General features: G+C 43.7%; 11 protein-coding genes across 11 annotated transcripts; 8 read left to right on the top strand and 3 right to left on the bottom strand.

Annotated features, from left to right (window-relative positions):
* Positions 1-59: 59 nt before the first annotated feature.
* On the top strand, positions 60-1425 carry EAF01_006469 (uncharacterized protein; the record flags this gene model as incomplete). Its single annotated transcript, XM_038914723.1, has 2 exons — positions 60-211; positions 264-1425. 2 exons carry the CDS (start codon positions 60-62, stop codon positions 1423-1425), a joined length of 1314 nt encoding a protein of 437 aa, XP_038769678.1.
* A 1636-nt stretch (positions 1426-3061) lies between these two features.
* EAF01_006468 (uncharacterized protein) lies at positions 3062-5149 on the top strand (the record flags this gene model as incomplete). The annotated part of the gene is made up of 5 exons (XM_038914722.1): positions 3062-3250; positions 3593-4099; positions 4178-4352; positions 4387-4694; positions 4742-5149. 5 exons carry the CDS (start codon positions 3062-3064, stop codon positions 5147-5149), a joined length of 1587 nt encoding a protein of 528 aa, XP_038769677.1.
* Positions 5150-5599: 450 nt separating this feature from the next.
* EAF01_006467 (uncharacterized protein) lies at positions 5600-8406 on the top strand (the record flags this gene model as incomplete). The annotated part of the gene is made up of 6 exons (XM_038914721.1): positions 5600-5776; positions 5841-5856; positions 5907-6062; positions 6117-6245; positions 6294-6361; positions 6409-8406. 6 exons carry the CDS (start codon positions 5600-5602, stop codon positions 8404-8406), a joined length of 2544 nt encoding a protein of 847 aa, XP_038769676.1.
* A 277-nt stretch (positions 8407-8683) lies between these two features.
* On the top strand, positions 8684-9471 carry EAF01_006466 (uncharacterized protein; the record flags this gene model as incomplete). The annotated part of the gene is made up of 2 exons (XM_038914720.1): positions 8684-9195; positions 9267-9471. The coding sequence occupies 2 exons, from the start codon at positions 8684-8686 to the stop codon at positions 9469-9471; spliced, it is 717 nt and encodes a 238-aa protein (XP_038769675.1).
* A 1003-nt stretch (positions 9472-10474) lies between these two features.
* On the bottom strand, positions 10475-12056 carry EAF01_006465 (uncharacterized protein; the record flags this gene model as incomplete). The annotated part of the gene is made up of 4 exons (XM_038914719.1): positions 10475-10735; positions 10788-10931; positions 11004-11717; positions 11961-12056. 4 exons carry the CDS (start codon positions 12054-12056, stop codon positions 10475-10477), a joined length of 1215 nt encoding a protein of 404 aa, XP_038769674.1.
* Positions 12057-14312: 2256 nt separating this feature from the next.
* On the top strand, positions 14313-15119 carry EAF01_006464 (uncharacterized protein; the record flags this gene model as incomplete). Its single annotated transcript, XM_038914718.1, has 1 exon — positions 14313-15119. The coding sequence occupies one exon, from the start codon at positions 14313-14315 to the stop codon at positions 15117-15119; it is 807 nt and encodes a 268-aa protein (XP_038769673.1).
* Positions 15120-15784: 665 nt separating this feature from the next.
* Positions 15785-17429, top strand: EAF01_006463 (uncharacterized protein; the record flags this gene model as incomplete). The annotated part of the gene is made up of 3 exons (XM_038914717.1): positions 15785-15964; positions 16021-16284; positions 16338-17429. 3 exons carry the CDS (start codon positions 15785-15787, stop codon positions 17427-17429), a joined length of 1536 nt encoding a protein of 511 aa, XP_038769672.1.
* A 1997-nt stretch (positions 17430-19426) lies between these two features.
* On the bottom strand, positions 19427-20050 carry EAF01_006462 (uncharacterized protein; the record flags this gene model as incomplete). The annotated part of the gene is made up of 1 exon (XM_038914716.1): positions 19427-20050. The coding sequence occupies one exon, from the start codon at positions 20048-20050 to the stop codon at positions 19427-19429; it is 624 nt and encodes a 207-aa protein (XP_038769671.1).
* An 875-nt stretch (positions 20051-20925) lies between these two features.
* EAF01_006461 (uncharacterized protein) lies at positions 20926-22468 on the top strand (the record flags this gene model as incomplete). Its single annotated transcript, XM_038914715.1, has 4 exons — positions 20926-21374; positions 21453-21693; positions 21744-21999; positions 22053-22468. 4 exons carry the CDS (start codon positions 20926-20928, stop codon positions 22466-22468), a joined length of 1362 nt encoding a protein of 453 aa, XP_038769670.1.
* A 675-nt stretch (positions 22469-23143) lies between these two features.
* On the top strand, positions 23144-23776 carry EAF01_006460 (uncharacterized protein; the record flags this gene model as incomplete). Its single annotated transcript, XM_038914714.1, has 1 exon — positions 23144-23776. One exon carries the CDS (start codon positions 23144-23146, stop codon positions 23774-23776), a length of 633 nt encoding a protein of 210 aa, XP_038769669.1.
* Positions 23777-23852: 76 nt separating this feature from the next.
* On the bottom strand, positions 23853-26321 carry EAF01_006459 (uncharacterized protein; the record flags this gene model as incomplete). Its single annotated transcript, XM_038914713.1, has 2 exons — positions 23853-26212; positions 26270-26321. 2 exons carry the CDS (start codon positions 26319-26321, stop codon positions 23853-23855), a joined length of 2412 nt encoding a protein of 803 aa, XP_038769668.1.
* Between the last annotated feature and the right edge of the window lie 206 nt (positions 26322-26527).

Below are 26527 nucleotides of genomic sequence, written 5' to 3'. Positions count from 1 at the left end.
AATTATTTTTCCTGCAATTGCCAGAATTTCGAAAGTTTCAGCAATACAACCGTAACAAAATGCCTGTCCTTAAACCACTTGCGGGCTCTAAAGATGCTCCCCAACAACACAATCAAAAGTCAAGGAAGGGAAAGAAGGCTTGGAGAAAGAATGTCGATGTCACAGAAGTCCAAGAAGGTTTGGACGAAGTTAGAGATGAATTGATGGCAGGGTAAGAGACCATTTGTGAATCAATTGTTTGTATATCACTAATTTAATTGCAGTGGAGTTATTGCTGAGAAGGATTCCGCTGATCTTTTCACCTTGGATACTGCTGGAGATGCTGCGATACCGAAGAAATACTTGAAAGCCTCCAAGCCACTCAAAGCCGATGAAATCATTGCTCAACGCTCTGCTGTTCCAGCTGTGTCGATGAAAAAGCGCCCAGGACAAGGTACTACCGATGGAATTATCGAATCGAAGCGCCAAAGAACTGGTTATATTTCGCACAAAGAGCTTACTCGACTACGCAAAATTGCCGACGGACATCAAGAGAAGACGGTTGAAGTCACAGAAGCTTCATTCGATCCCTGGGACGAGCAGAAGGACATTGAAGAAGCGACACAAGATCCAAGATTCTCATTTCTCGAGAAGGCAAAAAAGACAACAATCCCCAGTTCATGGAAGCAAAAGCCAATTTCGTTGGCAGCCAGTGGAAAGGATATTCCTGCAGTTAAAAAGCCGGAGGGAGGATACAGTTATAACCCAGTATTCACAGATTACGAAGAGAGATTAACGACTGAGGGAGAAAAGGAGCTTGCAGCGGAAAAAAAACGATTGGCTGCTATTGAGTTGGAACAGAAAAAGCGAGAAGCAGCGAATAGGTCTGCGGCCGAGGCAGAAGCTGCGGAAGCGCGAGCAGATATGTCAGAGTGGGAAGAAGATTCTGCTTGGGAAGGTTTTGAGAGTGGCGCAGAAGATGTTCGTTTGAACGCTAAGAGGCCCGAGAGGAAAACTCAAGCTCAACGAAATAGGATAAAGAGGAGAAAAGAAGAGGAAAGGAAAGCTAAAATAGCTGCTCATAACAAAAAGAAAGAAGAACAAGCTGCACAAATTAAGAAATTGGCCAAGGCTCTTGCGGAGAAAGAAAAGGCTCGCTCGTTGACGGTCGTGGAAGACGATAGTAGTGAAGGGGATGATATGGAACTACGAAGAAGAAAATTGGGAAAGATTGCTTTGCCAGAGAGGGATCTTGAGCTCGTCCTACCAGACGAGTTGCAAGAATCATTGAGGTTACTGAAACCCGAGGGTAACTTGTTGAAAGATAGATATAGAAATATGTTGGTCCGTGGAAAAGTCGAGAGTAGACGTCCTATCAGCTTCGCAAAGAAGGCAAAGAGAAAGGCTACGGAGAAGTGGACCCACAAGGATTTCATGTTACATTGAGGAAAAAGTCCTAGATGGGCGGAAAATTGTAGCTTCACGTGATAACACGTTATATAATATCAAAAGAACACTTTACCAGCGTTTGTCTATCAGATTTTGCATGCGAGTTCGTGTATCTTGAAAAAAAGCACTCTACCCTTTCTTTTCTGACAGCTAAACAATCTCGACAGTTTCCAAAAATATCCACCAGGCTTGTCGACTCATCTCTCTTCTGTTGGGTGTTATAATCCACCACACCTCTCTCGCCGAGCTTCCAAAACTACCCATTCTTAAACGCAAGATTGCGACTTCTCCTAAAGATGGTGACTTGACCATTGAAACGCTCTACCGCTTGGATTTCGATTGAGAACTGATCGATTTTTCTGTGTACCATCCCAATGATGATTTGTTCGACGCCGTAGACAATTTGCTAGAGGTCTGTAGCTTAGCTCCCCTAATCATGCTCTGAATTGGACATGTTAGGATAGGAAACAGTTCGAGTCTCGGACGATGATGGCAGTGGTATTGTGCCCGTCCATCGCACTTATCAGACGGGAACACAGCTACTATCAACTCACCTCGAAGATGTTGCATCGAGACCCGAAATAGACCTGCTCAATTTTGTCATGGTGGAACCTATCGAAATCCTCATAACCCGTCATGTCTACTTACTGGTCCAACGAGAGAGGAAAGTGCTCGTTCCAAACTTGTTGGTAGGTTAGCGCGCATGTTAGGAGTTACATGGAAACTCCCATGTCCTGTAGAATAACTTTCGATTTGCGCTCTTGGCTTTGGTCTGCTCATCAGTATTATCACTCGGTTCGAGATCACATGAAGCTTCATTAAAAAATTTCTGGCAACTGAGCGATCTCCTCGACATTCGAACTAAGTGAAAAGTCTTCTAAGCTGATATCACCTAGACTTAGTTTAAACAATACTCCTTCGGCGCACATGCACTCAAAAGAATATTCGAAGTTGGCCTTCGGCGCATTGCAATTTTTTTTATTTTGCTACGAGTTTAATTATTCAGCTTTGTTGAAGTCTTCGCGGATTTTGATATTCCATTTCCAGCGATGGCAAGGCCTTGTGTCTTCAGCAGTGTTAGTAGTTAGTAGGAGGCGAGGGGGGGGGGCTCATTTGGTATTAGGGGCATCATGGCGTGGGAAAAGATTATCTGTGATGGTATAGCAGCACACAACATGGAGGATATGGAGGATATGGAGGATTATTGTGTTAAACGAGATGCATAAAGCTTCTCTTGTAAATGTGCTTTAAACAGCCAATAAATCGACAATGTATATGACCTTTAAATCATGCTATACGATATCGGCGGAAGTGTTATGAGTGATAGAACGCTATTGCTAAATTATAATGAGATGTTCACTTTTGTCCCGCTCCCCTTTCCACATTTGGTTCACTTTTTCACTTTTCTCGCTTCTCCAACCTCAACCACCTTCTTCCCCTCCCTTTTCTTACTACATACCCTCTACCTTTCAACCTATTGAACCAAAATCAGTCTCAAACCCTCCCCTCACTTTGTTTAAAATATAACAACACACTCAGCAATTACTCCGCAAGAAATCCGCGCCACGTATCTAGTAGAGGGACGCCCTGACTTTCTCCACTGATCTTGACCATCCAATTAGAACAAAACACCATGACCGACCTCAGCAAAAGTACAAGTGAGCCTCCAGCACAGGGAGCTGTCTCGAAAAAGCCTGCTCAAAAAGCTCCCCAGTTGACCATCGAAAATGTTGCGGAGTTGGGATTTGAAAATGAACTGATTCGTTTTGCGATCTTTCATACATATGGATCTATTTGGGAGGCTGCCAATGTACTTTTAAGGGTGAGTGACTCGGTATAAAATTCGAAAGCTTTGAATGAGGTGGAATGTCTAGATTAATCCTTGTTTACACATGGTTTGAGATGTCCAAATCACTTGTGAAATTTTCCGTTTATTTGAGGCATACGCATTATATGGGACTTTTTAAAAGGTTCACCATTGACTATGCTAACTATCAATTCAGTTTGAAAGTCGACCAGATAAGGGGAATGCAGTGGGGCTCCTCGAGTTCGCCCTTTAGATTACAGAGAATGACCAGATTAAAGCTCTAAAGATTCTTGCCAGAGTGAGTTCGAATTCCTTTACCGTGTGCTAAACAAGCAGCTAACATATGTTGCTGTAAAGTTCCGATCTGATAATCCAGCTCAATGTGATATGCAAGGAACCGCCACATCAAGCAAACGTGTTGAGAAAAGCAACAATGAGACGATGCAGAAGTCGTCCACTGTAGAGGAAGCTGTGGATAGAGGTAAAAGTCAAAGCAAGGAGGTTGCAGAAAATGCAGTGGGGGCGTCCACCATTGCGAATACCGTCGAAGAAGCCAAACCTACGCTACCATCAAACAAGTCGGCAAGTATTGTTAGATCTAGGGATGCTCCAACTTCATGTTGGCCGCCGGGTCTTCAGTCTCACCAAAGTAAACGCAAACAACTTGTATCGTCGTGGAAACGGGATATTAAGAGTGCCGCACGCTTACCTGCACAGAACACAACGACGATTGAGGGGCAGCACATTCAAGTGAGCAATAATATCCCAGATAATGAAACCCAGACGGCCACAGATTCGACCGAAGGCAAAAGCAAGATGGACTCAACAACAATAAAGACAGGAACCATCATTGCGAAGCCAACAGTACCGAGCCATAATCAAAGCAAAGCATTCACATCGGCTATAAAGGAAGAAGAAGTTGACGACTAAACAGGCACAAAGAACCTGGAAAAGGATGCTTCTGGTAGCGGTATCAAGCGCAAGTTGGAAATTGTTGAAATTTCCGATGATGATAGCGATGATGGTGGAGCCGACTTCGATAGACATGACTCGTTCCAGTTGAAGGAAGAGAGTATTGCTGCAGAAAACATTGCTGCATATGATGATTCCACAAAGGGTAGATCTGTTGCTGACGAGGCGTTATATGAAAGTCCCTAACGATTCTACAAGTGAGCAAGAACCAAACCTTTCACCTCTCGTGAATGATGGGGCATGGCGGACTGAGACGATAGCATGGGCAAACGAGCTGTTTCAGAAATCTAAATCACATGTAAAAGTCTCTGGAACGTCAGATCCTCCACATCATGCAACGTGTTTCAAAAGAGGTCTTCAGGAGAAAACAACGCTAGCAGTCATTCGCAGAAGTCTCTTGGAGCTTGAAAGTAAGGCATTTCTGGACTTGACAAAATGCATTCTAGAGGGAGCGGTGGCATCTGCGGCAATAGGGTTTAATATGGCTGTTCGCGTTGCTCAATGAATCATACATGGCTGCTGATCCTGGACGAGGTGGTCGTCTTGCTTATTTCAAATCATATGCCACCCAAAGAAGGCATATTAGCTCTGGAAGCGAAATATTCATCGGATGATAGCTACTTCACGAAAAGCAAGCTTTGTGGTAACGAGGCATGTAGGCGTCCATCCCACGTCATTGGGGAAAGCGAAGAAGCCTCGAGTTCTCGCAGAATTTGTCAAGATAGCCGAAAAAGAGTACTTCGAAATGGTCAAGTCCCGGAAGACAAGTGCATCAATGGTGATAAGCATTACCCAGAATGTATGAGAGACTTGACACTTTCCGATGAAGCAAGCTACAGAGCATGTGAAGCTCACAGCTGGAAAGCGTGGCACGAACGGCCTGCAATCAAGGTGGCGTGCGGTCAAAACATTGACAAGAAGCGGAAACTAGGAAACATGTAGAAACATCGAATATTAACGTTCAGCCTGAGATTGAGCAGGAAAAGATGCGACCAATCTATAAGGCGTTAAAATCTAGGCAAAGTGATAATAGAGAGAGATTGACTAGCTTGACTCTCTACATATGCGAAAAAACGAACGGAAACTGGCCTTTTTTGAGCTTGTCTTAATATCACACCGATTTCTTGAATCAATAATTCAGTTCAAAATAAATATCAAAATCTGAGAACTCAGATGAAATTTGAATATTTTTTATATTGAGAATTGGATTTCTTATCATTTAACATCATACCAACCAAAACGAGATCCGCTGATATAAAGACTGACTGCCGAGAGCATTTACCCGACGCTTGCGGCCGCATGTAGCGCTTGCCCTCAGTAAGCCATCTCGAATATCGAGCTCTTTTGTATCATGACTGCAATTCCCACAATGGTGTCGATACAAATGGGGCCATGAACTCACGATCATCTTCTTTTTCTGTGCCATCAGCGCGCCTCCATCAACGTCCCTCTTTCTCTCATCGTCTATCCTTTGCCGTCTCAAGTGCTGAACAAGGCGAGGCTACCAATGTGCCGAACGTCGCAGAACGTCAGATAGATGAGGAAATCGAGGAAATCAAACTTTATGAGGTATTCTACCCTATGCACTACAATTGCCGGCTCCGAAAGCTTTGCGCTAATTATGGTTCAATAGGATTTCACGACTATAGGTAACACCCCTCTTGTTCGGTTTGCGACAACTAAGTTGACACTTCTCAAGATTGGGTTCAAGATGCGGCGAAAGAACAAATACGAAGGAAAGTTCGAAAGAGAGAAACAGCGGGATTTTTTGAAAGAGGTGGACACGCAGGCTGGAGATATAAGTTATGGGAATCTTATGATGCGGCGCAAGCTTGGATTGTGGTTACGATTATAGGTACGGAGTGGTATAAATGTGGTGGAGGGTAATATGCTGATGCGAAACGTGTAGGCGCTGCAATTGGTCTTAATGCTGCATTTTTGAACATAATTACGGAATGGCTGTCAGATATTAAGTTGGGATATTGTAAGACTGGATTTTACCTCAACGAGAGCTTTTGTTGCTGGGGAGAAGATACAGGCATGTTTTTGACCAGTAGATGAGAAATGTGGTGCTAAATAAGTATAGGATGTGATGATTGGCATAGGTGGAGCTCTTTCCCACCAGTCAATTATGTGATATACACTTTATTTGCTGCAGGTAATTTCGTTTGATTTAATCGCATAGATACTGACCTCTTCAGACGATATTCGCATTGACTTCAGCAAGTCTCGTAAGATCATTTGCTCCTTATGCAGCTGGATCCGGAATTTCTGAGATAAAATGTATCATTGCTGGATTTGTCATGAAAGGATTTCTTGGATTCTGGACTTTGATCATTAAATCAATTGCACTCCCTCTGGCAATTGCATCCGGCTTATCAGTAGGTAAAGAAGGACCAAGTGTTCATTATGCAGTATGTACCGGCAATGTCATCTCCAGACTTTTCGAAAAATATAAACGAAATGCCTCCAAAACTCGAGAAATTCTAAGTGCTTGTGCAGCAGCTGGTGTTGCTGTGGCATTTGGTAGCCCAATAGGAGGTGTGTTGTTTTCTCTCGAAGAGATGTCCTCATACTTTCCCCTGAAGACCATGTGGCGAAGTTATTTCTGCGCATTGGTTGCAACAGCTGTTCTTGCGGCAATGAACCCATTCCGAACAGGCCAACTTGTCATGTTTCAAGTTCATTATGATCGTGAATGGCACTTCTTCGAGGTAATTTTCTACATCGTATTAGGTATATTCGGTGGACTTTATGGAGCATTTATGATCAAGTGGAATTTGAGAGCACAATCATTTCGAAAGAAGTATCTCTCCAAATATGCAATACTCGAAGCGACTTTACTTGCGACTGGAACCGCTCTAATTTGCTATCCGAACATATTTTTACGAATCGATATGACCGAGAGTATGGAGATTTTGTTCTTGGAATGTGAAGGTGCGGAGGATTACAATGGTCTTTGTGATAAAGAGAACCGATGGAAAATGGTCTTTTCATTGATTTTGGCAACTATCATTCGAATGTTTCTCGTGATCATCTCATATGGATGCAAAGTTCCAGCTGGAATTTTCGTCCCATCCATGGCAATTGGAGCATCCTTTGGTCGTACTATCGGTATTCTCGTTCAGGCGATTCATGAAGCATATCCCGCCTCCGTATTTTTTGCTGCCTGTCAACCCGATGTGCCCTGTATCACACCAGGAACATATGCATTCCTTGGTGCAGCTGCCGCTTTGAGTGGAATCATGCACATTACTGTCTCTGTCGTCGTTATTATGTTCGAGCTTACAGGTGCAACAACCTACATTCTTCCAACTATGATTGTTGTCGGCGTAACGAAAGCCGTTTCTGAATTTTTTGGAAAGGGTGGTATAGCTGATCGCATGATCTGGTTCAACGGATTTCCTTTCCTCGATAATAAAGAGGAACATACTTTTGGTGTGCCTGTATCTCAAGTCATGACAAGCGATGTGGTCATTTTGCCAACAACTGGCTATACAATGAGGCACTTGGAAAAGTTGCTCCTCGAAGATCGATATCAAGGATTTCCAATCGTGGAAGATCGTGTTTCAAATATTTTAGTCGGATACATTGGCCGGACAGAATTGAGGTATGCAATCGATCGTGTTAAACGAGATAGAACTATCTCTCCTTCGGCAAAATGCTATTTTTCGCCTCTGAACAACAATTCGACCCAGGATCCCATGACTCCCACTACACCAGCAGCCTCTACAACATTCGAAGGCATGGCATCATCATCGGTCGATTTTAGTCGATTCATAGATTCTACGCCCGTCACTGTCCATCCTCGATTGCCATTGGAAACCGTTATGGAACTATTCCAAAAGATCGGACCTCGAGTAATTTTAATCGAACACCATGGGAAACTAGAAGGCCTGGTGACTGTCAAAGACGTCCTAAAATACCAATTCAAAGTGGAGGCCAACGAAGGATTCAGAGAAGAACGAGGTCCCGTGTTATCAAACAATGAAGAAAAGCTATGGGGTGTAATGAGAAGTGTGGGAACTTGGGTGGGTAATAAAGTACATAGTGCTAGTGGTGGAAGAATTAGACTTGCAAGTGGAGAGACGATAGGAAGGAGAGGGAGCCCTAGATTCCCGCAAGATCATAGAAATGAACATATAACGGAAGGGACAGAAGACGAATTCGATGACGGAGTTGAGTTAGAGGATCGATAGATGGATTGGAGACAAGATTATTTATGATTGAATTTACACTCTATATACTCTATATACTTCAAGAAGATGATCTAATGGAGGTTTACATGGGATGTATGCTCCACGAGCCTAGTGATATGACCAGGTTTGGGGGTTCGTGATTGGTCAATGGACAACTGTAGATGCAGATGCGATGCAACGTAGATCAAACAAACTACAGCCTCAATCGTCCGGCAATATTACATCATCTTCTAACTCAACATCGGAATAGTACGCCAACGCACTCATCTCTAACGCAATGTCAACATCCACCAAGTCGCCAAACCAAACCATCCTATTAACCCCCTCTTCAGACTTGATCGAAAATGGCAAAATCATCAACCCCCACAATCTACCCCACCCAATGATCTTCCTCTCCGGCACCACAAACTACAATAAAGACGAGAGTCGCTGGCAAGAGATTCTCACAGATTGTCTCCTAGCCCGCGCTCGTTCCACATCCACAGATAATGAAAATGTTCCTGACAAAGCAAACAGCTTTGCACCAGTCACAATAATCGATCCCTACAACCCCACCTGGGACTCGACTTGGCGCGAAGATCCCTCGGATGAAAGATTCGTCACACAGGTGAATTTCGAACTCGAGGGCTTGGAATTAGCGGATATTGTTGTGGTGGGGTTCATAGGAGCGGATGTCCGCGCTGGGAAAATAGGGGCGGGGGGAACGGCGTTGGTGGAATTGGGGACGGCGTTGAAGAGGACAGGACAGAAGGTGGTTGTTTGTGTGGAAAAAGGGTTTTGGAAGGAGGGGTATGTGAGGGTTTTATGTGGGAGGTTCGGGGTGCAGTGTTGGGATAGTTCGGCGATGGCTGAGATGATAGTTGGGGAGGGGGTGGATTTCTGGGAGTCGAAGATGAGTCGGATGAAAGAGTTGGTGTGATTGGAATGGAGGGTGTCATGGTTTGGGGGAGGTGGCATGCTTCTTTTGGGATATGGAAGCTGGGAGGTATGGCTGGAAGGAATGGCGATTTGCATTCTCAGTTGAATTATTGCGGCAGACCTCAAGATGTGGGCCAGAAGGAGTAGAAACTTTGCGGTTGGTGTAATGAAGAGGATGAGGACTATCAATTTGTGAGTTTATAAGTTCATTCTCAGATGCAATGTTTTGATATGAGAGGGAGTTCTTTGCATGGTTTGTGTTGGGTTGTATAACGATTTTGGGCCTTGGGAGAGTCCCCATGCATTGATCAGTATTCAACTGGTCTCGAATTCTTATGTTGTGAGTCAAGATGGCGTTGAGATACGTTAGTTCTCACTACCGGGTATGAGATACTTTTAATATTGGCATTTCTTTCAAATAAATCATGGGTTTTCCAATTTATGAGCCTTTGATATGGAGGTGGTATGTCGGAATATACGAGATACTATTGTCCAAAGATATTTGGGTGTAATGATGAGACGGGATAGATGTCATTTTTGATATCACATCTAGATAAGGCCTGACCACTCTGCCTCGGAGGGAGACGAGATAAGCTTGGGTCATTTATCGTCTTAGATACATTGAATGTCCTGGAGTCATATCACAATGGCAAGTCAATACGTGACACCTAAGACATCTCCTTCTTTTGGTAGACAGAAACAAATTCATTTGTGCTACGGCAATTTGATGAAGTTTGAATCACAGCTAATGCTTTCCGCCTACCCACTGTATGGAACACTTTCTTTCTTTCTGAATCCCATCTTTATCCGCCGCATCCCAATTAAAATCGAAGCAACCAATATCGGAATAATAATGAAAATGGCACAGATCCAGTGAAATTCCCATGAATTCTAAAGAAAAAAGTAGTGAAGCCATCATAAATCGCGTACTTCCTGACCAATAAACATCCAGAAGCAAATTTAAGGAGAAGCGGAGACGATTGCAGCATGAGATCTTGATGGCAACGCAATTGAGTGAGTGGCTCTGCTTTCTTGACCGTTGGCGATGCTAAGGCTTTTCTGCTGCGAAACATACTCACACAAAAGAAAAGTCTCCAGTATAAAGTCCTATCCACTCTCAAGTGCTAGTGGTCGAGATGTTGAGTATTGTTCAAGCATCGGCTTCAGACATATTGGTATCTTCGCCTTTGATATCGACTTCGATCTCATCTGCACCATTTGCATCCTCTTGAGCGTCGGCTTCTTCTTCGTCATCCTCTTCGTCATCCTCGTCGTCGTCGTATTCTTCTTTATTGGCGAGTTCCTCCTCGTCATCCTGAATTTCTGCTTTCACGCTATTCTCATCCTCCTCAGTCCATGCCAAGTATTTATCGTTGTCATCGATACGACCCTGGCGCTTATAGAGTTCGTACTTTCTTTGCAAAATAGCTGGTTCATAGTCGTTACCCCCCGTTTTGGCCAACGTTTTTGGCAATTTCAGTCCACATTTCTGTCTTGAATTTTCGCAAGACAGCCTCTTTCTCTCTTTCAAATTTTGCCAACAGCTCATCTCTCATATTCTCGAGTTGGTCTTCCATATCTTGCTTGAAGATGCACATCTTTTGGATCTGATGTGAGAAGTTAGCAATTACAAGACATTTGAGAAAAACATATTGATGAGGGGCCAGCTATCAACATACATCACCGTGTTTGATTTCAGTCGCTGCAGCCTTGACTCTTGGCCATCTTTTTCTAAGTGCATCAGGTTTAAGCTCAGGATCGCCCTGTATTTCCAGGTTAAACTGAATAACAAGTTCTTTCCATGAAGCTTCTGGACTTTCGGATCTGAGATCAAACAACAACTTGTCTTCCCTATTCAAATCGGCATAACATTCGGGATTGTAGGCATTTGCTGGTAGCTTGGCTTTCTTGCGAGCTCCAGCCGTCGTAGAAATAGCAGCAGCAGGTCTCTTTTTGGACTTAGCAACTAGTGCAGCCTTTTTGGTGTCAGCATCAGAGACATTTGGAGGTGCTCCTTCTGATGGTTCGGCTTCCTCCTTGAATTTGACATTTAGCTTCTTAGTTGTAGAAGACTTGGATTTGGGAGCAGCAGCGGGTTTCTTTGTAACCGTTTCCTTGGCATCTTCTTCGTCATCATCATCATTATCATTATCCTCACCACTATCCTCGTCATTCGTGACAGTTTTTGCTTTAGATAGAGTCTTTCCATGGGTAGCGCCAGCTTCTGATGAACTGAGTTCATCCTCATGACCGGGGTTATCGACGTCAGAAGCATCTTCATCCTTATCAACGGTGGGGACTTTGGTCATCTTGTCTGCCGTTTTCTGTTTCTTCGGTGTAACGGTCTTATTCTTTGAAGACTTGCTTGACGATGACTTCTTGGGTGAGGAGGTCTAGAGTATAATATGTTAATTTCAAGATCAGGTCTTGTTAGGATGTAAAGTGATGGGAGGAAGACTGGAAATTTTTCGATCCAGGGCAATCCAGCTTGGCTGGATTTGGCAACGACGGCCAGTGGAGTCAAAGCTGACTCATAAAAAGTTCTTCCAATGTTCCAAAGCTTTGCATACACTGACCAGAAAATTATCCAGAGGATGTTTGTTGCAAGAATTGAGGGTAAAGAAAAGAAAACTTACATCTGATCCGTCTACCAAAACTTCGTGTGTAGTAGGGCGTATCGGGGAACTTTCACCTCTGACATTGACAGAGATATTGTTGGACTCAGAATACATGTTGAGAGGTGTGAGTTTTGAGGAATTGGTGAAATTTTGCGTGGTATGTCCTGTTTTTTGGTTTTTGCCAGGTACTTTGGTATTTGTCGTTTTCGATTCTACCGTCAATTTTGGCAAATCAGAGTTTAAGTAGATAGCTTGAAGTTGACTAGAAAAGCACTAGCAAGTCAGACTCAAGGAAAATTAAAGGAAAGAGACCTCCAGATATTTCTCGAGCTCTTGATGCTCGAAGGATCTACTGAGAGCTGTGGAGAATCATTCGAAGTCACCGAGTTGGTTCTGGATGTGAAGAAAATTGTTTGAACTGAGAGGTATAAGGCCTTAGGCTAGGCAGCTATCCATTCTTGGTGCCTATCTATATTGTTGTTTCTTTTGGGGGTTGGTAATCTTGACTTGTGATTGGTCGGAGACTGAAAATTGGCAAGGAGTTCGGGTAGGAGCATAGTAGGCTACGATAGGCCAAGATGTTCGAAATTTTGGAATTGGTAGGAAGATATATGAAAATCTAAGAGTGATCTCGATTATTTTTGTTGTGAAGTTATAAAACAATGTTGATAAAGTCCCAGTCCAACATACATGTCTCAAATTCAGCATCTTTTCATACTATTCAGTGTGTATCATGTACTTATGAATGGAACACCTACAGATCTTGGTTCACTTTCACATTTGAAATAATACTGGAAAGATGGAGAACAGTCAACATGATTTCGATGTCCTCAATTGTGAGCTGTGACACTGGTAGTCCATCCTGAGACTTCAAGTCGACAAGCAACAGGTCTGAAGATACACACTCCTAGATGAACCAAGAATTGAGGGATAGATTGTGAAGAGGTGAGAGCATTCTTTAAATCCAGCCTAATCATTGAAGGTGGGTGATAGCATGGAATAGTAAGCTCCTAGGCTAGACACAGTTTATACTGTGCAATATGCTACATATGATCTCGTTTGACCAGTTTATTTGAACCCATGATAAAGATGTGTATTTGCTAGACAATGTTGGCAACACCAATGTCAGAAGTAGTCACTTCATAGTCTGGACGAAGACCTTGGAGATATATATCGCCGTGAAAGACAGAGCAAAAGATCGTGTTTAAGATGCTAATATCGTGTAAGGAACCGAATACCATGATAGATCTCTCATTGATATTTACGTATATCCATTCCGATGGGAGTTGAGTGAACTTCCACTCCACAGGCCCAGTATGATGTGTGGTAAGCAGAAACTACTTTCTGTTACAAGAAGCACTGATAAGCAGGAAACTCTGATAAATAACCACTACATTCGGATGCATGATGTTATAGATGAAGATTGTAGATGAATAGCATTGATCTGCTGCCCAAATGTCACTAGAAGTAAAAAATGTGAATAACAAAGACTGAACAAGAGGTTCACATACACGTGATCAAGGCTCCTCTGCGCATCTCTGCTTAGTCAGTCCATTCTTTCTTGACTGAGTCCTTCCTCATAGTAATAATTCCTCGACTTGAACAAACGTCAGAGTTGATGATTTCTTGGGCTCATATTTCAGGACCATACATACTGATGGCCAAGCGAATAAAGGTCTCGGAGAAACAGTTATCGCAGCTAACCTTCCTTGCTGCGTCACATTTGCTTAATTGCTCTAATTGATTCGGTAGGCAATATCCCTTAAGACGTATCCTACCACCCGTAGCGCAGCTACCTCGGAATTTCCTAGAACATGACCTTCTTATCAGCCTACTTCTGCATACACGAAATATTACACTGTGCTGTGATTGCTGGTCAAGTGTCCCATTCTCATCCACCACCATTATCATATGTTATCAGATGCATACCGCCCCATTTCTCATGTCCGCAATCAAGCGACATAGTATCTGGGCGTTTTTCAATGTTTGCGTAGCACAATATGTCAGATCACTTCAATACTACAGATGTGAACTATTGACTCAAGCCAATAATACTTAATCGTTTTACGTTTTGTGTTTCTTGCATCTTGGAAGTTGCACTTGTGTGACTCAACCCGAGAGTGATTGCAGTGGCTTGTATGAAGGTTTTGAACCAAAGTTTGTTTATATTAAGCTCATGGACATCTCTTCGAACTCTAATCAACTCGTTGTGCCTGATTGCCTCCATTATTGCGCATAACATAATCAAACACTCTTTGTTGCGAATACAAGTTTATTCAAAGTGTTCCTGCTCCCCCGTCTATCCAATCCCTCTTCCTCCATCTCGAGAAAATAACCTTGAAGGAATCAAGCCAATTCCGAGTCTTTCAAATGGCTCCTTATCATGGAATTATCACGGCTGGGTTACGGAATAATCGACATTACGCCCCGAGTTGTCTGCCGATTCCACCCTTACATCCCAAGGGCCCCGTCAAGCATATTGAAAGGACTTCACCTCCCGTAGTTCTTAGCTTTCGAAATGGAGGTGATGTACCGATGCGGTCAATTGAACTTGAACGCAACCTACCGGGTATTCACCATCAAGCTCGTGAAAGAGGCAATCCGAGAATCGATTTTATGGAAATATTTGGGGATACATTCGAACATTTTAATGATCGTGAAAAGCTGTCAGAGGCTGGGCAATGGATTTGCGCAGTGATAAGCGGTTCGGAACAAACGCAATGCTGTCCAAATCCATTCGGGGTCTCATTCGGCGACATAGAAAATCCTCTATTTTCTCGCATCGATGATATGCACCACTATGGCCTGCTGGGAGACCTGCAAATGGAAAGTCTCGCAGCGGAACAAATTTTGCACCTACTCCAGGCAATAAGTGACATATTGTTAGAAGATTGGAGACTTGGTGCCTACGATGGGTTACTGTTTTATGAATTCATGAAGACAGCATATTGGCTTACACCAATGATCTCGCATGTTTTAGGAGGTGCTGGAGTGTTGATCTTGCTACGAGCGGTTGTGTTAATGAGCGGTCACGATGTTGATATTATTAAACGATTCATCGCTACAATACCATGTCTCGACCAGCAAGATCTAATGAAGCTTGCACAAGACTATTGGGAAATAGAGAAAAAGGAATTGGGGAGACTCATTCTTCTGATATTTGCAGGGGTCACATAGTTCTTTCCGGTCTTCTAACTTTTAGCGAAGTTCCCCGTTATCAACTTATTGTCTAAACTCTTCGGCGTCCAAAGCCACGTTTAATTGCATTTGAGTGTTCAAGTCTGAATCATTGTCAACAATTGTTACAAGGAAGTTGAAAGTTTAGAAAGAGATTTGGGAATAATCAGAGGCATTTCATTGGTTGATCCACTTTTCAAAGTTTTTATGGAACAATGTCAACGTCTAGCTGTCGCGGTCTGAGAGTTCGAAGTCTTCTAGCCTTAGATTGTGGCCGCTTATTCATAATTTAGTTTACCATACAACCTTCATACAGCAAGCCCAGCATCCAGAACAAATCAAATTCAACAAAATGTATCTGACCCCTTTCCTAAGAATGTAAAGTCAAGGGGCGACCTTCACCGGCTTTTGTAGAAACCCCAGCCCCTTGACAACATTAGTTTTATTTGATAGTAATCCTCATTTTGAGTTTAATCCCCTAAATCTCTTGTCTGTAAAAGGTAGCATATACTTTATTCCGGGATTTCCCCAGATTTTACATGCTTAAGCACGCTCCCACTTAAAGATCAGCATTTGTATAATATCTTCATAGGCAATCCCCAGGGAATGAATTGATCCCGACCACTTTTTTTCTTCTCGAGCGCGACTGTAATGAATCTATGATAATGAAGGACACACAGGTAGTTGTTGTTTCTGAGGAGCCGGTTACCCAAATCGCGAGTTTGAAAACTCAAGAGGGACCAGAAAAACTTTCGACATGGCAGATGGTGATGAGACACAAAGTAGCGGTGTTTTGGTCCGGATTTTTCGCCTTGGCAGCTGTCAACTGGGGAATGGATATTCAGGTCAGTAGACGCTTGAGATTCAACATCCACGAATGATGGCTAAACAATATATATAGATATCTGGTGGTGCAATATCAATTGCTTCTTTCGAGCGTGATTTTGGATACAAGTACAAAGGCGCATATATAATCAGCTCAAAATGGCAAACGGGTTTCAATTCTGCCTCCTACATTGGCCAATTTTTCGGAGCCATTGCGACCGGATATCTTACCGATAGATTTGGGAAGCGGTTGATAATGGGAGTTGGGTGCATATTCAGCATCATCGGTGTGTTCTTGCAAGTGTTCGCTCGGTCGTCAGTGGTTTTACTAGTAGGCAAGGTAAGATCGATTACCCCACCCCTTAGACTCTGGGTTGAACTAACATATCAAAGCTTATCAACGGTCTCGCTTTGGGTGCATTTCTCACCATTCCGTCAAGCTATGCTGCCGAAATATGTCCTGCGACTATACGAGGCCTAACCACCTCTGGGGTTCAACTACTTATTTCCATTGGTCAACTCACGGGCAATCTCGTTCTTAAGGGCACAGGAACATTTGCCTCGGCGAATGCCTACAGAATCCCCTTTGCTCTCCAATTTATATTTCCAACAATCATTCTTCTCGGTCTCCCATTTGCACCTGAGTCGCCTTGGTATCTGCTCCGTCATTCCCACATGGACAGCACAACCTCCACTCTCGCTCGTTTAGGCTATCAATCTCCTCTTGACACTACAGAAGAAATGACAACGATCATCTCAACAGAGTCCAAGAATTCTTCCGAAACCACTTATCTTGATTGTTTCCGGGGCTCCAACCTCCGTCGTACCGAAATCTCGATGGGTATCTTCGCCGTCGCCCAGCTTACCGGTGTCGTTTTCTCGGTTGGATATTCGAGTTACTTCTTTGAACTTGCTGGCATGTCTGACTCTAACGCATTTACATTATCAGTTGGAGTTACGATTTTAGGATTACTGGGTGTGATTTGTTCATGGTTTCTTATCAACAGATGTGGACGTCGTTCTACATCTTTTGTCGGAACAGCCATGTTGACATTCTTGCTATTGGTGATTGGTATATTGGATATCCTACCTAATTATTCCAGCAAAGGACCCGCTTATGGTCAAGTAGCTTGTGTGATCACTTTCTCGTTTATTTATCTTTCGACTATTGGACCAATGGGATGGGCACTCTTTGCTGAAATTCCTTCTTCATCATTACGTTCGAGGACAGTTGGATTGGGTATAGTGGTACAGAGTGTGTTTGGTATTGTCATGAATATTGCTATTCCACTGTTGATCAATCCAGACTCAGCAAATCTGAGAGGAAAGATTGGGTTTATTTTTGCTGGGACATCAACCTTGGGAACATTATGGGTTTGGCTAAGAGTTCCAGAAACTAACGGGAGGAAATTTGATGAGCTGGATTGGTTATTTGAGCAAGGAATACCGGCGCGAAAGTTCAAGGGGTATAACGTGCCTCTATGAAGGAATGGTTTGGGAAAGTCATGCCAGCGATATGAATTATGTTAAATCTTACGGTCATGGGAGCAGGAAAATTATGGCGCTGATTGAAATTTTGGATATAATTTTTTACGTCACAGATCAGCTTTGGAAGGACCGGGCATATGAAATTTTTAATGTTTTTTGATTGAGTCTTGAAGTCCCTAAACATTTCGCTTGATCACATGAGTGATAGATGACACCCAGCCCTCTCCCAAATTTCAAACTACATTCTCTCAATAACCCAGATTCGGCTTGAATTCCGACTATTTCATTAAGTTCCCACAAAGTCGCATATGAATCTGAAAATATTGTCTGATGTTTTCAATACAATGGCCAGATCAGAGCGCGGTGGCTGCCCCGCAGGGACATGATAACGGTCACCGCACATTGGAAAACGATTGAAACAACCGCCCCATACCAACTTTAACTCCATATTCATCGTACCCCATTAATCCATCAACTCGGACGGTCCCGCCTGTTAGCCTAACAATATTCTGGACACATCACAAGAGTCGGCCCGAATTTGTGACAAATGGCACCCACAGCTGAGGATTGTGGAGACTGTCATAGCTTCACGCTGAAGGGGGGCCGTTGGGGCTAAGGTTAGTTAGGGCGTCGTAGACATTTATATTCAATCTAGCCCAAGGTCTACGGAGCTAAGAGTAATATAGCGAACGGACTTAACAAAGACTTTGCGTTAGATTCTTCGCGCTAAGTGGACGGCTTTACAAATGCTATCTGTTTGTGTCGTGGCCTTGCTACCATGAACATGAATTTTCAAAAGCCGATACTACATGTAGTACGAATAAGGAGGATGCTAATCTTACCGACCTAAACGTTATCGAAGTTTAGCGAAGAAGGGTTCAAGTAGTGTTGGGTACCCTGAGCTCGATATCCGCGCGATCGACCCAGTTTCGGTCCCCGGATCATCGTCTATGGAGATCCTGATGGATACGAGTTTTTGCCAAGCTGATCCAAACAGAAAGAATACTACCAAATACCGGATCATCGGTTCGGTATATTCGGATGGGTGAGTAGGTGGAGTGACTTCAAAAAGCTATTCTGACGGGCCGGATTTTGACGCATCATGATCCGAATTGGCTGGAGCGGTACGGGTTCCTTAGCACACCAAATATCGTACAGCCATAGCAGTTAGCCTTTTAGGGTGAATTAGCAGGTTGACGGTGGTTTCGTCCACGTTCAAATAAACCAGCCGCCCAGAAAGGCCATTTTGATACGCATTATATATTACCATTCACGAGTCTAAAGGTTTAATTAGCTTTTAGTACAGCGACAAGATCAGTAACATGAACACGCTATTCACAGCCCAGTCTAGCATTGCATTTGAATTCGCCACCGTATCGTCTTAGCTTCTACTTAGATTTCTATTTCGTCTTCTGCTTCTCACTACACAGTTTTACCTTTATAATATCATCAAAAAGTATCAACTCCAGCGCATAACTCTATTAATCACCCGAAATCGACCTGCGAGAGTATTCAAATAAATTCAACCACCCATTCCACATACATCAACACGAAACGCCAACACCTTCGACCTAAGACCTAATATCAATATGGAGAGATCCGGAACAGAATACAAGTGCTCCGGCGCCGACGGTTGCGGAAAGAGTGTTTGGGTACAAGACTTTATTCCCAACCAATGCTTTCATTGTGGAGGAACTCAGATTTCGCCAGCTGGACAAGCCGCGAAAGGAGATGCATCTAAACCATCGGAGTAATGGAGGAACTTCAAGATACTGGTTGCAGGATAAGAAGTCGTACATGTGCAGGTGCCTTGTAGATTTAGGGAGTGAGAGGGGGAGAGTACTCTGAGTCAGACTCGAGAGTTAAGGGGATGACAAAGTAGCAAACTACTACTTTTCTAGCATTTTGATAATCCAATAAAATTCAACGCAACTGAGCTCGTATGAAATACATGTATCAAACAAGTGATGTGACCACCACTTTCTAATCCCCCATCAATCTACCTCTCCAAAAAACTCAATCTTAATATCAAAATCCCTCCACCTCTGCCTCTCAATATCCTTAAACATAATCTCGGCCACCTTTCTATTCCCCGGCATGATTTTGTCCTCCTCTACCTCCTCAGTCCCCAAACTCCTCATCAACCCTCTCATCGCCGCATTCTTCTTCATTGTACCCGCTTCCACAACATCCACATTCAACTCACAGCTCAACCTCAAAAGTAGCTCCATCAAAATCTTGCCAATCCCATGACCCCTGCCCGATTCTTCAAGAATCGTCCCGATATTCGCGAAGCGGGACTGATGTTCAAATTCATGCATGAGTCCTATGCCTACAATTTTACCATTTTCCTCTACTGAGAGTGCTAGGGCATTATGTGAGAATTTGGAAGTAGAAAAGCGTTCAGTGTATGTTTTAATCAAACCAACAGAATCGGATTCTTTCCAGCTGTTATCGTCTGGAGTGCGGTTGTTGGGATCGTTTAAGGGGTTGCTGAAAATACGGACTAGATGGTCGTAGCGGCTGGGGATTAGACGAATGAAGCGGAGGTGGGGATGAGATGGGATAGTTATTATCCAATCTTCTGTGAAGAGCTTTGAAGAATCTGATAATTTCATATTGAATTTTGAGATTTTGTGTTAATTTGTGTTAATTTGTGAAAGGAGATGTCGATGGGAATAGATTTATAGATATGTTCCTAGAGTGGGGTAAGGAAAGAGTCATTGCGAGATACGCATTGATTCGTAAGACTTTCTTAACAACTGAGTCTTGTCACCAGGCTTCTATTTCGTTGCCTGTTGAGTATCAGTATTTTGGCAATCATCGCCATTGACAAGTAGTTTTTGTCGCATATAAGAAGTAGAAGATGCCAACTTCCCTCAAAATCCCACCCCTTGTCACACAACTCTTCCCGGCAATCAAGAGACATGCTCAATGTTCTGCAACCAGTTCAATCTCATCTACCAGAGGATATTATATCACGAACTCAGTTGTTTTGTGTGTTTTTCGCTCTTGTAAAAGATTCTTCTCTTCCCGTTAAGGGCTGTAATCAACATCATCAAGTGTTTTGGTTAATCTATCCGCCCAAATGCAAGGAAATAATGAGAGCGACAGAGTTTTCTACCCTTATTCGGTCTTTTTACGTTGTATCGATCAGCTTGTTGACCAGACGATTTCTGACCAAACGATGCGCGACACTTTCGCTCATATTGGGACATGTGAAGAGTATTAGAGCAACTACGTGTGTTCTGGCGATCTTCCGCCACACATGTGCAACTTCAAGTCGAGATGCGGAGAACCCTGCCTGACAAATCTCACATACTCTGTATCTGAATATATTCAGGAAGTACGAGGAATTATTCGAAGATGTGTGATGTGTATGTCTGAATAGGATAGGCTTGATAGTTCTCGACATATTATCACCAGCATCAGCGGTGATTTCTATCCCACTCAGAAAGCCCACAATCTGTCATAAGTTGCTCATTCATCCATCATGGAAACCCCAACCATCACCTCTCCGCTTTCCTACATTGCTCCTCGCAATGTAATCCCCATTGCCTCTTTGAACTTCCACTCCTCCCTCCTCCCCACCCCATACTCCATCCTCGGCACCTCTCCCACCTCCAAACTTCTCTTCATCAACGTCACCATTCTCGACTCTACCGGTCGCGATCCCTTTCCCGGTGATGTATTGATATGCGGAGAACGAATTCGCTTCGTAGGTATTCTCTCCAATCTTGACCAAGAACAATTACTCGAGGACCCAGATGTGCAGATATTCGAAGGGAGAGGTCGCACATTGATGAGCGGACTAGGGGATGCTCATACACATCTCACATGGAATGGAGGAGATTTGAATGCGCTTGAGGAAATGGCATGGGAAGAACATATGCATCTTACGGCCAAGAGTGCGAAGTGTTATTTGGACTCGGGTTATACTATGTATGTGTGTCTTCATTTACGTTCACAACAGAGTTTTCCAAGGAAAGAATGAAAATCCATTGACTAAGGAATTTCAAGGTGTTTTGGAGCCGCATCCGCAAAAAATGATCTAGATGCGGTCATCCGCGATGCTATCAACGCGGGTGAAATCCCCGGACCTCGATACCTAGCTAATGGTATGGAGATAGCGAGGAGAGATGGAGATTTAGTTCCGGGGATCACGGCGTACGCCGATGGACCTGATGAAATGAGGGAAGTTATTAAAAACCACGTTCATCTTGGTGTTGATCAGATCAAGTTGAGTATGAGTGGTGAAGAGGTTAGTTCGCCTCTGCATCCTATTGACTCTCAAACTAATGGGGATACAAGATAACGGAAAAGAGATCAGCTCAAGATTGTTACTTCTCCGACGAAGAAACATCAGCGTGCGTCGAGGAAGCACATAGTCTCGGACGACGACTCTGTGCGCACGCACGAGCTCAAGATTCTGTAAAAATGTGCGTGAAACATGGCGTTGACGTATTATTTCACGCATCCTATATTGACGAAGAGGGCATGGACATGCTCGAAGCAAAGAAAGATAAACATATTGTTGCGCCTGGAATAAATTGGTTGATTGCAACTTGTGAGTTCTCTATTGACTCTCGTTGTATGGATTCCGGCTGAAGATTAGAATAGTAAACGACGCCAGCGAATTCGGATACTCACACGAGAAAGCCTCGCAAGTAGGCTACCAAAAGGAACTCGACGCTGCCATCCACGGACTCCAAGAAATGCACAAACGAGGCATCGTAGTTCTTCCAGGGGGTGACTATGGATTTGCATGGACACCTCATGGAACCTACGCGCGAGATCTCGCCCATTTCGTGAATCTTCTCGGGTTTACTCCTATGGAGGCTATCGTCGCTGCTACTGCAGGAGTGGCTAAACTTTTCATGAGAGAACATGAGTTGGGAAAGATTCAGGAGGGTTTCTATGCCGATTGTATTTTGGTTGATGGGAATCCTTTGGAGGATATTACGATTTTGCAGGATGGGGAAAGGTTGAATGTTGTTATTAATGGGAGAGTGCATAAGGCAGAGGGAAGTGAGTAGCTTAAAAATGCAATTTCCAATTCCTGTGTTCCAGGCCCTCTCCAACTTTCATATGCATAACTGGTCAGGAGAAAAGAAATGTATCTTGTGATGACCCCTCTATATAAATCTCTTGGGAAGCGACTTGCTTAACAAAATTTCCTCAGGCTGACTTTGATGACTCTCTTATTTATCAGTCCAATCCAACTCAGAACTAAGAATCAACACGGAAACTTGTCTGCATACTTCGGATTGATCTTCTCCACTGATGTATGAAGTGAAATTTGATATTATAGTTGATAAGTTGAATATTGTAATCTAACATCTGGGACTGCTCAACTTATAAACAAAGTAGTGTTTTATGATTACGATTTTTTCCATGCATCTAACCTCTCAGACAATCTCATTCTCAACTACCATACTCACAAGTATAACCCAATTTCTTCATTATTCAGCTGAGCTGCTGAAGTTTCATGATTAGTTGGCAGTATAACATTAATTGTCCTACCTGGTGCTACCTACCTGGTGCTACCCACCTAATATGCGGGGTCAAGCCTCCACCAGGCAACTTGCCCAATATCCCAACACAACCCCCAACTCACATCCAACACAATCCATCTCCAACTCCCACATCACCTCTCCCTTCCATCCTCCCTCCAAACACATCTCCACGCCTCCAACCCAACCACCCCAACTATGCTCCCCGCTAACCAACTCATCGCCCAACTCCGGAGTAACCTCCCCCCCTCCGACCTCCAAGCCTTCTACACCCAATGGGCCTCCACCTACAACACCCACATCGTCGCACTTCAAAACTACGTTTCCCCCAGCCTTATCGCGCAAATCGTCCGGCAACTTCCCCACTATTCCACCCTCCGCATTCTCGATGCCGGATGTGGCACCGGGCTCGTGGGGGTTGCGCTTGCAGAGAGCGGCGCTACGAACATTGATGGCCTTGATTTTTCGCCTGCTATGCTCGCGCAAGCGCGTCTGACGGGCTTTTATAAAAATCTGTTCGTGGGAGACTTGTTGCAGACGATTGAGGTGCCGGATGGATCGTATGATTTGGTGACTTGTGCTGGGACGTTTACGTATGGACATGTTGGTCCTGATCCTGCGCTGAGGGAATTTATTCGGATACTTGTTCCAAGTGGTCTTATTATTGCTACCGTTTTAGAGGAGGTTTGGGAGTCCGGGGGCTATAAAGCTGAGATTGAAAAATTTGAGGCAGAAGAAATTTTGGAGGTTGTTAGTGTGGAGTTGAATGATTATCGAAAGGGATGTGAGAAAGCACATATGGTTATCTTGAAAAAGAGAGGTGGCACTTGACTGGTGTAGGAAAATAATAGTACATTCGGTTGGGGTTATATTGTTCTTGATATCAATATTTATTGCTTATCATCACCTAGAAAGCAAGATCATCCTTGGTGCTGTTTTCAGCAACCTTATCCTCACCCCCATCTTGAACCTCTCCCATAATCATGCCTTGAATTTCCGGCAAAGGGACCTTATTCTTCCCTTTCCTATATACTCTCTCATCCCTTGGATCAAATCCACCCTGTCCCCATGTTGCCCATTCTGGGGTCTCAGCACCCACATAATCCTCTGGGCCAAACTTCTCTCCACTCTCTAAGCACTCGAAAAACTTCTTGTAGTCGATCCTCGTGTGCCATTTACCCGCAATGTTAAATCTATCAGATGCAATCAAGATACAACAACTGTGAGCATGTTCTGCTGCAATACCATAACCTAATCCTCTTCTCTTAAGGGATGCGGTAAGAGCTTCGACAAAGGCGCAAACCTCTTCATAGAATGGTACGTTTTGCATCGTGAGTCCTGCACCAGCGGAAGATGATGTTCCACAATATGTCACTCCTTTGACCTCCACGAAACAAGGCAATCCCTTTTCGACAAGATCGGCATAACCTTCCGCTTCATCTTCGATATTGAAACCTTTGACGAGCGTAAGACGGAATACGGTACGCTGTTCAAAGCGACGCTCGCGGAGAATTTCGAGACAGCGCTGGAAGCGTTCCCAGAAATCTCGATGGAGGGGTCTGTCGATTTTACGGAGAGATTCCTTGTTTGAAGCGTCGATACTAACGTAGAGTTGAGTGACGGGCTGAAGGGTGGCGAGTTGATCTGGATGTTGTGCATTGCAAACAAGGAAGGTGGAGATGTGTTCTTTGTGGAGCATACTCGTGAACTCGTTGATGTGAGGGTAGAAAATTGGTTCGCCGACTAAACTTAAAGCACAGTGACGAATGCGCATTGCTTCCGCGAAACGTTCGGCTCGGACACCAGGAACACCTCTCATCATCTTGATCTTCTTGTAGTGTCCAGCTTTGACACCATTGAAGATCATTTCTGGTTGGTCTACCTTCCATCTCCAGGTGGTTCCAACGGGGTTAGTACCGTGTCTCCAGCAGAAAACACACTTGTTAGAACATGACAATGATGGCGTAGTCTCCATACATTGATGAGATGCAATGCCATAAAATGAATATTTGTAACAAGATCCCCTGCCTCGCAAAGCCGATTTTGTCCACCTACAAATCTTGACTCCTGAATGCGACCCTACAATTGAGTAGCCTTGCTTTGTTAAAGCTGCATATGTAGGCGAAGTTGTTGGAACCATCTCCTTAGCGACAACTGGAGCTGTCTTGGCCTTCCCCTTCTTCAATCCGACTGTCGTGAAGTCTATCTCGAGTTCTTCCGGTTCTTCACCAGTAGTATTGTCTATGGTTTCAGTATTATTCAGAACACCACCAATATCCTCTAAATCGTTTAGACTGTCATCTTTCTTTTGCGTCCTGGCTTTTCTCGACGCAACATTTTGTTCATCAAAAAGAACTTCCCCATCATCGTCATCCTCAATATCCTCCACATCACTCTCTACCGCATCTCCACTTCCGACAACCCCTTCGCCTAGATTTCCAGTCTTTGCAATATGCTCCAGCACGTCTACCACTCCCTCCTTCCATTCCGCCAACCTTTCTTTTGCGTCCGTCTTTGCATCGCCCATTCCCAGAGGGAACGCTCTCTTTCTTCCCGTTAATTTCGCTAACCATTTATCCACGTCCTTAGCCTGCGAACAGAATCCTTCTTCCTCCGTTGGCCAACCCTCTCTATCCCCAAACCCAAACACTGAGTACCCTACCAAGGGCGACAATGGCGCTGTGTCGATTCTAAAATCATTATGTGTTTCTTGTAAATGTTCCAGGAAATTGTCCAACACAGTATCGATATTATAACTAGGGATGAGCACTAGATAAAAGTAGCTAACTCCAGATTCGCCCTTTGGTGGGTTGATGAAGTAGTCATCATAGTCAATATATGATAAATCGAGTAGTTGAGATTCGAGAAATTGAATTCTTTGCCCATTGGCACGTCCAGAGAGATCGCCTCTAATGCTCTCCACAAAAGCATTGGCAGTCTTTTCTGTCGTGCCAGTCAATGATGAAAAGAAAACGAGGGGTTGAATCTTTTGGGGGCCAGTCTGCAGGTTTTCCTCGGAAGATTTGCGTTTTTTGATGCCTCCGACTATTCTTCGTGGGGCTTTGACGCCATTGGCTTTCTTTTCGTCAATTACAGGTGGTGATATCTTTTCTTTCACCGCAGGTAGAAGCGGTGATGAGGGCAAAGGCGATGCAGATAGTTTCTCCCTCACTGTTCGCGGACGAAGGGTTATCCTGACGAGTATGAGAATCGTGGCCGTCGTAAGAATGATTGGAATGCGATAAAGATGCCATAATGCGACTATATCTACGTTGTAGAAGTATCAATATTTTTTCAATGCATATTGGAAAGCGAATAACTTACCATCGATCTCATAAGACCAAATCGGCCTTGAAATCCAGCTACCGTAAGCCATTTCTGTATAATGTTGATATTGCGCGAATGTACATTAGACTTTCAAAATTTTGGAGGGAAAGTCAAAATCGTGGGGCATGATGCGGCCGCTGCTATATTAGCGTTGCTCACGCCACCACTAAAAGAATGGGGATTCGCATACCATCTTTAATTACTAAATGCTCACTGGGCACTCACCGGGAGCAATGCTTAAGTATCGAATAACTT

The sequence above is a fragment of the Botrytis porri genome (genome assembly GCF_014898465.1).
Source record: "Botrytis porri strain MUCL 3234 chromosome Unknown BPOR_008, whole genome shotgun sequence".
NCBI lineage: Eukaryota > Fungi > Ascomycota > Leotiomycetes > Helotiales > Sclerotiniaceae > Botrytis > Botrytis porri.
Note: the sequence above shows the minus strand (reverse complement) of the source record. Positions and strands in the feature narration are given on the sequence as shown.